This window comes from Panicum virgatum, chromosome 3K, assembly GCF_016808335.1.
Source record: "Panicum virgatum strain AP13 chromosome 3K, P.virgatum_v5, whole genome shotgun sequence".
Taxonomy (NCBI): Eukaryota; Viridiplantae; Streptophyta; class Magnoliopsida; order Poales; family Poaceae; genus Panicum; species Panicum virgatum.
In genome coordinates this window covers 43700446-43710497 of record NC_053138.1, presented here as the reverse complement: position 1 = coordinate 43710497, position 10052 = coordinate 43700446, and the positions used below count along the sequence as shown (strand labels likewise).

The following is a 10052-nucleotide window of genomic DNA, read 5'->3' as shown; positions in this document are numbered from 1 at the left end:
TTTCCATGAATCGGATTTGTTTTTTGTTATCTATCTCCATCCCTAAACTATCACTAGCTTAACATTTTGGAGAAATACCTCGGTACTTGTGCTATATTTTTCTAGAGGCTTGTTACAGGTGGTTCGAAGGTACCAGGCGGTACCTTCCGAAATATTTTTATTGAGTATTGCTGCCCCTTAATTTCAATATGTGAATTTAAGAAAAAATAATTTCAATGAAAGAATATTTTCATAATCTGAACATATTAAAAAATTAATTAATATTAGTCCCGGTCCCACATATTTGGTACTTTTTTGAGGTGCCTCTCGGTACCTCTTAGATCTCATCCATTGATTTTACCACAATGAATGGTTCTTATTTATTCCAAATATAGTAAAATTTCTCATTTTCTATAATAACACGAGCGTGGAGTTATTCCTTCATCATAATAGAATGTGCTATATCAAGTAGCAACTGAAATAAGAAAATTAAAAGAAAGTACCTAACTCAAGTTAGGATCAGCGCCTAAGGTTGGGCGGTCAATTGGCTAGCCCAGCCCGATGGCACCCCCACTCGAGGTCGCTGGTTCAATTCCCAGCCGAGACGAACTTTCTCGTGGACAAAAAGAAACCCCTCGCTGTGCTCACCGCAAGGCTTGGCCCTCTCGGGCATGGGGGATTTTTCCGCGGCCGGGTGAAGCCATGTTGCTTCCTCTTAATGAAAAACGGTGGGATCCCCCCGCCACATTTTTTTTCAAGTTAGGATCGGCAATTTGGCTGGTTACTAGCAATTACCATAGAAATTCGGTCACACATTTAAATTGTTTAATTTTCTACCAGTCACGTGCTGGTACATGTCAGCAAGGTAAAAGAAGTGTTCACTGTCAATGCAAAAAAAGCATATTAATGTAGTTATAGATCTATGTCTTGCCCTAACGGTTTGCTCATGTATGGGTTTGACACACCACATATTTATGAAATATACATATTTGAACAGTTTTATAAATTTAAGCAACAAAATATTTCATCCGTTTCAAATTATAGATCATTTTAATTCTTATGTTTACATAGTTTTTTTCTTTACTGCTAGGTATACACTATGTCAAGATACACAGAAAAAAACTATATATTAAAAAAGTCCGTACGATTTATAATTTCGAATGGATGGAGTACCATGGCAGATCCCCATCCTGAAGCGCCCAATTTTGTTAGCAGTATTTTAACCAACGGGTTGAACTTTTATGGGATCTTCCTTCACCTTTCGGAAGCTGTAAATGTGGCCATACTTGCAGGGACGTAAGCATTTAAGACAAGCAAGTATCGTCCAGGAGCTTCACGGCTGCAACTATTGAAAGTAGAAACAAACATCATAAGCTGCAGGAAAGTAGGGCCTTAGCAACTGGTTACAGCTCAAAAGATCGTACAAACAGTTTCCATTTTATCTAACTCAATGCAGAATCTCTTTCTCATGTTAAGGACCATATCTTTCAACAATCTCCAAGACTACCACTAAGCGTGTCTATTTTGATCACGACATTACCAAGAAATCAAGATATTATTCTTCCCGGAAAAAAACGATAAGATAGTAATAAGAAATTACAAAATGGTAATGGGCCTACACCTTTGAACCACCCCCTCAAAATACAACCACAAGCTTAGATGCCTCCGCTGATTGCCAACAGCTGTTCTCTACCATGCTTCGTCGAACTCCATATGCCATTGTGGAACTGAAGCAAAATTGTTCCAGCACTGCTACCAAATCCACTAAATTCAACCTGAGGCGACTTTTTTGCGGACTACTCTCTTTCGACGAGGCTTGGACATTGTTGTCTCAGGTCCACCCTGCTTGATGCCTAATAGACCAAGGCCAGATACCATTGCATCCTTGGATATAAACCATCGTGAATCTTGTTGGTCCACATTAACTTCGACAGGCCTCTTGTAAGCTCTCAGAAGTCGATCTGAGTATTGTGGATCAGCTTCCTCCCCAAGCCATGTTCGCCTTGAAGCCTCACCAATCTGAATATTCATCAGTCTGCAATATATGTACCATTACGTTAGCGATATAACAAGAACTCATAGAACATGGAGTGGTCCATTATCCTTTTGTCCAACCAAGTTGGATTAGGCCAGAGATGAAACCCAACAGGCACCAAAGAAAGGAGGGTACAATTAGGTTAAAAATATGAGAATAAAATTGAAAATTAACAGAAAAAAGTGAATACAGAAAAAAGTGAATACAAAAACAGAAGAGTAAATAAGAATCATGCTGGGAATATGATCAATGCAATGACCTAAGGTATTAAATGCAGAAAATTTTTCCTTATATAACTCTTTCTGAAGGCCATCAAAAGCTTTTTGCCGAGGTGATTTGCATTTTTACGCCAATAATTTTGCATGTAGACATGCGAGCCACATACAACAGCCATCAATGAACGGTGGCTTATGGTATTACGGTTTTTCCCACTTTTAGTCTGTAAATCAGTTCTGCAACCTCCACACACAATGTACACTCTTCTATTTCAAAGCACCATATGAACCCTAACCAACAGCTAGCTGATGTTGAGAAGCTAAAAAAAAAAGGTACTATCCTTCAACCAGTTTGGGAGCCAAACAAATTCAATATTTAACTATCTTTACAGCATATCTATCCCAAAATAATGCAATTTAACTGATGTTCCTCATGATAAGATTGTAGGCTATCAATCCTGGGCAAGTTTGGCAATGTGCAAGTGTTGAAGAACCAATATAATGAACCTGAGAAACTATAGCGATATAACATCTTTTACCACGGTCAAGAGATCCATCAGTAAGCAGACAAACAGGCAGTTCATGATGTAATAGCATATGGTCAGCACTTTCTTCTGATTACTTTGTCTACTTCACTATCAATACCTCTAAAACTATCTGCAGTTTCTAAAGAGTACCATCAGAAGTTGTCAGACATCCTTTCATTAAAGTGCATATATAGTTTCCTAAAAGGTTCTGCAGTTTCTAAAGAGTATCATCAGAAGGTGTCTTTCAATGAACAGATATCCTTTCATTAAAGTGCATATATAATTTGCTAAAAGGTGCATTAGAAAGGTGCTTTTAATAAAAGGACGTTCTTTGATGAAATACACACAGAAATTTATAAACATCCAGATGCAAAGGCTTAAACCGAGTTCGATCTAATGGTTATAACTACAAAATGACCTGGCATAATACAGACACTGCATTAGTTAAATTTTAAAGAAGAGACGTTTAGAATTGAGAAATCAAATTAATTGTCCTGATTGCAGGAACTGATAATTACAGACAGGAAGGTGGCAATAACCAACTGTCCTAAACACAGAAAACCAAAATCCCATTTGCGAACCTTAAAACAATTAAGACTTTCAAAGAATAAGCAAGGACAGTATATGCAGTTTCTCACCTATAACTGGAAGAAAACACTACATGCCCACCAGCAGATACCAGAAAGGTGGTTAATATTGACGGTTGCAAGAGGGTTTGCAACTACCACAGTATGTTATGCCAATAGTTTAATGTTTTATGTTCTATGAAATCCAAGATTATAGCATTTACTAAACAAACAATGTTACAACAAATGGTTAGTTAATCATGCACTCTTAATTTCATACAGGACCTTCCCAGGATCTAGAAGGAAAATGGATATTAAGTCAGAACTTACTGGTTCTCAGTTTTCAGTAGTTGACATTTCATCTCTATTACCAAATGCTTTGGTTTTTTCTTTCTTGAACATGTGGGAGACAGTGCATCATTTTATTAGGCTTAGAAAGCCTCACCCAGGCACACTTCAAACACATGCACACGCACCCCCCGAATAGAAAAGAATTACCACACACAAATAGATGCACACAACCAGCTCACCCAAGGGAAGGGCTGTATCCAGGATTCCAGGGTGAGCGACCTGTTTACCAAATGGTTTTGTTGCTACAACATCCTCATCTCAGAGTCAAACAGTAAGTACAACTTAAACCTATATTCTGTCCATTGACCATAAATCGGAAGGATCAAAGGAGTTATAAGATCACATGTATCAGTACCTCATGATGCTACTAGCATCCAATAAATGTAATAATAACAGTGATATGCCATTCATCATCAATATTGGTCAGCATTGAGCTATATTCTCTTTGTGCATAATGAACAAGACCAACAAAAAACTAATAAGCAATGACTTATTCAGCAAAAAACTCATATGTAAGTCAATAGATATTTACCTTGCTGCTGTGCTAAAGAAGATTGCCACACCCAAAACATCAAAGCGCTTTACCATATATTGGTCTAGTCCATATAGCAATTGATAACGCAAGTTTGCGTATAATCCTAGGAAAGCTCCATAACCAAGGGCATTGGTACTGACAGAAGGAATAGCCACCGATAACCTAAATTGAAGGATAGCAAAGAAGATAAGAATGCATCAGATAAGCCTTCAAAGCATGCCTTTTATGACTTTGAATGAATGAATGCTATGATAAAAACCCACCTTCTTTCTTTTCTTTCAGACAAGACTTTCGACATACCACCTTGAACAGAGCCAGCAACGAAACCAACCAGACTAAGCTCCGCGGCCTTATAAAAGAATGCACTGATTCGTTTTGGTACATCGAACTCTCTCAACGGATAGCTCTTCTCAAATATATTGTTTGGAAGTTTCTCAATTGTATTTTGGAAGTCAAATCGAGACGTACTCCCATATGAACGGCATGGTGCCAAAAGCCCAAGAACCATCAAGTTGCAACAAGACGCAGTCAGAGCATTAACAACAGCCAACTCCCATTCTTGCTGAAACCTGATTTCCCAAAATTGTGAAATGGGTTACATTAAATAATAACGTGAAATTGCTGGATTTTCATAGACAAATTAAAACATACCTTTCCTTGCGAATATTCATCTCCCACCAAATTGATGAGGAAAAGCTAGCAATAAACTCAAAAGCCATCTTATGTGGGAATGCTGGATCTGCAAGTGTTCTGCAACATGACAATTGAAATCAAAGTAAGCCATCCATGTGACGGCATTTATGGAATTTTTATTTCAAGTAAAGGTAACCACAGTTCTTAATTTTTCAAGCACACAGGAGGAAACCACAGTTTTTATGACCAAATAGTTGCACAAATCACCAAATTTTATTTCTGAAAACTTTCGCAAGACTTCATTACAACTAATTGAATTATGTGCCCCCTACAAGTCAACAGCAGGCACATTCCCCACAATTGCTGCTTGTTGACTGTTTATGAAACCTCAATCGTCAAAGGAACATAGCGTGTCTAGGGTGGGTTTGTCATTATGACTGATTTCAATGCCAAAGGGCAATGATCTGGCTAGGAAAGAACAATAAGGAGGGCATTTTCTTCACTGTTCTTTGCATAAACTGTTTATAGAAACAGTTTTAACACTATCCCAGCAATGAAATGCCTGTGCTGTGTTCTACATGAGTTTCCGCTGGCATGAACTATTACTATATACTAATTAAATATAAACTAACAATGTGTTTGGGTTTGAGGAGTTTCTGAATTCCTCATGTAAGTCATGTTTAGTTCAACTTTGAACTAAATTCTAAATTACAGGAGCAATCTAGGGTTTCATTGTGCACATGATTCAGATGTTACCTTCCAACAAGACCTCTGGAGAGCCATCCTGGAAGAGCTCTTGAGAAGGACCTAGTGGTTGTAGGCCTTGCAAATATTGATAGGTACCGCACCATCTGTGCAGAACTCACCAAACCCTACAATCGGATATATCATGTAAAGTTCATGTTATTCAATAATCATACGTACGAAAGATGAGGACAAATTTTACCATCTCATAAGCTTGGCGGAGACCAGCAGGCAAATTACTCATTGTTTTGCACCATTCTTGGAGCACAGCTTCTACAAACTCTCTATTGAAAAGCTGCCTCAAGAAAAGAAGCATTAATCAGCTCAAAAATCTCAAAACTTTATCAACACTAACTTCATCTAAATCAAAATATTAGGTATCTTACCTCCTGTACAACAATTCGCCTCCTAAAAAGTCCACCTTCTTCTTCCTCCCCATCATCAAAATCATCAAAGTAATCATCATCATCACCATCATCATCTCCACCATCACCCCCTCCATGACCAATCCTTTTTCCTATATCTCCACCGCCGCCACCTGTGGCCAGCTAAAATTTGAAAGGAAACTCGTGATCAGAAAAAACAAGCACATGACCCAGGCAACTTGTCATTACTTTGTGTTAATAGCAAATAAGGTAAACAAGAAATAGACTATTATTAGGTTTCAAGTCAAACAACTATATATCTAGTCATGTGTTCTCAATAATAATTTAAGTCTAATCCTAGGTTAATGTAAGACCGACACAATGTACCTGAAACTTGGAGAACAGATTAGTTCATCATTACAAGGTTTCCCATGTAACCCTACAGGATGCATAATCATGACTAGCTCAGCTATATATGAACATCAATTCGATTAGGCTTTTGTATCAACATTGATTATTTCTTTAAACTAATGCCCCTGAAATCTGTACCAAACAAAATCCTTCACCATTTCCCTTGTTGAAGTCACACGAAATGCGTAAAGCTCGAATAACAAGCCCTTCCTGCTTCCAACTAGAAGTTTTCTACTGTAGTACTGCAATGTCAAGCAAAGATCACCAGGCCTAAACAAATTCCATGGGTTTCCAAGGATGTAAAGGATGTCAATGCATCACTTGAACTGTTGAGCTAATTTGCAAAATGGTAACTCCAACAGAATCACAAGAACTGGGAAATGTTTAATGAATTCATTTGGTTATATAATGGTTTAAAGACCATAAAATGAAACATAGGAACACTCCTGATACCACAACAGTAATTTCTGGGTGATCTGAATATTTTGAAATCAAAACTTAATCTTAATTAGTTGCACTAAACTCACAGGTTCTAAGCCAAACGGTTATTGAGATATAATTTGGTGGTATTGTGGTGTAATTACTGATGCCTCTTCAAAATAGAACAAAAAACTGAAAAAGGAAATATAAAACCAGGTCTAATAAAGCTTGCTAAAAGGTCAATACCACAGAAAAAAATAAGATAAAACTGCAAGAAATGGCAATGTAGTTTAATTCCAAAACATTGTTGTTTTAGAATCTCCATTCACTAGTCACTACTTCTCACCAGAGCAAAAATATCACTCAGGCAGATAGAAAGCATGGAATATTTTGGGGGAAAATGTTATACAGCCTTGCAAGGTGAATCGCACACCTATTTTATTTAGCACATGCAATCCGGAAAACTGGAGCAGACAATCATGCCACATAGTGATTCCATTTCAGAGCATGGTTACAGAATAAAAGCAAGGGGAAGGGGTCATAAGCTGATGAATAAATCACACCGAGCCTTTGAATGCTTTATGCAGCAGAATCATTCTACAATCATCACTGATCTCCCATAACACAACAGGAAACCACAGGGGCCTCTGCACCAGCATGCCTTATCCAATATTTTGGCATTCTAAACTGTCTATCCATCTGATTTTTCCAAATGAAATCCATGAGGATGCCATCAGGAAATCATGTTACTCAATCCGGCGGGATTCAAACTCAAAGGCGTGTCTCTAAAATTCCCTAAACCTCTATATCTGAAATCCCCCTTCTTCTTGCGGTTAAAGATTAATTGCGCAAACCAACAAAACGATTAGGATTAGGTACCAACCTCAGGCATGATCTTCTTGCGGCGCTGAGATAGGTCGAGCTTGGCCTTCTCGAGCGTGACGGCCCCAAAGGCGCCGTACTGCTTCCGTCCCCCCTTCATCGCCGGTGGGGCGCGCGGCGGGGCGGAGGCCGGCGCCGCCGCCCCGGTCCCCATCCCCGGGTCCGTCGCTGAGAGGCATCTCTCCAGCGACGACGCAGCCTCAGACCGGTCCGCCGAGGGGGGCGGGGCGGACGTGGAGGAGGCGGAGACGGCGAGGCGGCCGGCCGCGCGGGGGCGGGCGCGGCGTCGCGACGGGAGGAGGCGGAGGAGGCCGGTGGTGGGGTTGGGGCGGGCTGGGTGGCGGTGCGGGTGGGCGTGAGGGAGGGTGAGGTGGAAGGCGGCGAGGGACGACGCCATGGGAGGCGCAGCGGAGGCGAGGGGCGGGGGAGGGGGAGGGTTGGTGGTGGCCCCTGGGCGCCGTGCCGTCGGGGGCTTTATCGAAAGAGGAGGCTATCTGTTCATTACGGGGTTAGTTTTATCAAATTTTGACTCGTGACCATTAACCGGTTTGTGTGTGTTCAAGATGGCAACGGGTAGAAAAAACCCGCAAATCCGCACACACCGAACCCGTTGGGCACGGATTTGGGTCTGGGTTTGTACTCGCGGGCGCGGGCGCGGGTACGACTTCAAACCCGACGGGTATTTGCTAATGGATTTCAAAATTTGATACACGAACCCGCAAACCTGCATATCCGCTGACATGTGGGGCCAAAATCATGAGTATATATAATCGTTTCTAGGGTTCGCAGTTCCCAGTCTCCCAGCCGTCACCCACCGCGAGTCTGCGACTCCAAGCCGCAAAGGCGCAAACCCCATCGCCCCTGCGCCCCCAACCCAACCCCTCGGCGCTCGGCCTCCAGGGCCGCCGGCTCCCCTCCGTCGGCGTCTCTTCCACCTCCTGCTCTCTTCCACCTCCTGCTCTCGGCACCCTCTCCCACCCCGACCAGGCCTCCGCAACCGGCACCTGCCGCCGCCGCACACCGTCCCGCCGCCGTCGCGCCCTCCACCCTCCGCCTTACCCGCCGCCGTTCGCTGTCCCCGCCGCCCTCCGCCTTCCCCGACGCCGTCCCCGGTAGCCGCCGCCCTCCGCTGTCCCCGCCGCCGTCCCGGCCGCCGCCGCCCTCCACCTTCCCCACCGCCGTCCCCGGTCGCCGCCGCCCTCCGCTGTCCCTGCCGCCGTCCCGGCCGCCGCGGCCCTCAGCTGTCCCCGCCGCCGCACTCCGCTGTCCCCACCACCGTCCCGGCCGCCGCCGCCCTCCGCCATCGCGCCCTCCCCAGATCCTAGATCTAGCGGCCGGCTTGGCGGGTACGGGCATGCCCGCGGGCATTTGTTACCCGCGGGTAGCGGGCGCGGGTGTAAGGTGGTGCCCGTTGCGGGTGACGGGCACGGTGCGGGCACGGTTTTTTGCTCCGCGGGTTCGGGTTTACAGGGTCACTATCCGCGCGCGATAATATCCGTTGCCATCTTTAGTGTGTGTAGTGTCTTTTTTTCTGCAAATTGGAAAAATTATGAGCATTTATTTGGACAACCGACTTTGATAAAAAATTTATAAAAACTTTTAAGGTAATGACTCAGTTATATTTTTCCCCCGAAACGGTCGGCTCTATCCACCTTCCATTATTGATAGACGCTCCCAAGAATCACATGTTACCTTAACCTTTCTGTCGCAAGAGGGCAAACATCTTCCTCTTTGCACCGGGTTTTTTTTACATTTTAACCACAATACCAGATGGCACTCATCCAAATCTCACTCTTACATGATGCTTACAATTTAGCATTGTCGACGTTTCATGCGGTCGACGAGGGACTAAGTGTGCGCGTCACGGACTCGGATGGTTATGCAAGAAAAAACACAAAGTTTATACTAATTTGGGCAGAATGTCCCTACGTCCAGTTCGAGCTTTCTCATGTTCTTACACTAGTTTGTAGTTAGGGATTACAAATGGACGAGAGAGGGAACGGAGCTCTCAAGTCTCTGTTGCGCGGGCGGGTGAGTGTGTGTCCATGTGGAAAGAGAGTCATCCCCCGAAAGTGACCCGTCCTTTCCCTTTTATAGTTCAAGGGAGGGACAGACTGTTACATGGAGAGAGAGAAAAAAGGGTAAAACGAGAAGAGTTGGGGGGGGCGCCTTTCGACCCCTCCCTTCCTGTTATCGGTCCTAGTGGGCCCTCCTAATGGTGATGGAGGGTGCCCATTTTCATCCCTGCCACTATGCTAGATGTGCCGAACAAGGGCGAGGATGGGGCATTGCTGATGACGTTGCTACACGCAGTGCTGACGTTTGTGTGGAGTGGTTGGGCGGCATCCTCTCCCGGAATGTCCCATCAACTCGACGCCCATTCCGGCCT

General features: G+C 43.3%; 1 protein-coding gene across 1 annotated transcript; it reads right to left on the bottom strand.

Moving 5' to 3' along the window:
- Positions 1–1354: 1354 nt before the first annotated feature.
- Positions 1355–8120, bottom strand: LOC120699248 (protein RETICULATA-RELATED 1, chloroplastic-like). The gene is made up of 8 exons (XM_039983170.1): positions 7665–8120; positions 5972–6133; positions 5788–5880; positions 5598–5713; positions 4860–4958; positions 4472–4777; positions 4206–4370; positions 1355–2014 (listed from the first exon to the last, which is right to left on the bottom strand). The coding sequence occupies exons 1-8, from the start codon at positions 8058–8060 to the stop codon at positions 1750–1752; spliced, it is 1602 nt and encodes a 533-aa protein (XP_039839104.1). The 5' UTR covers positions 8061–8120; the 3' UTR covers positions 1355–1749.
- Between the last annotated feature and the right edge of the window lie 1932 nt (positions 8121–10052).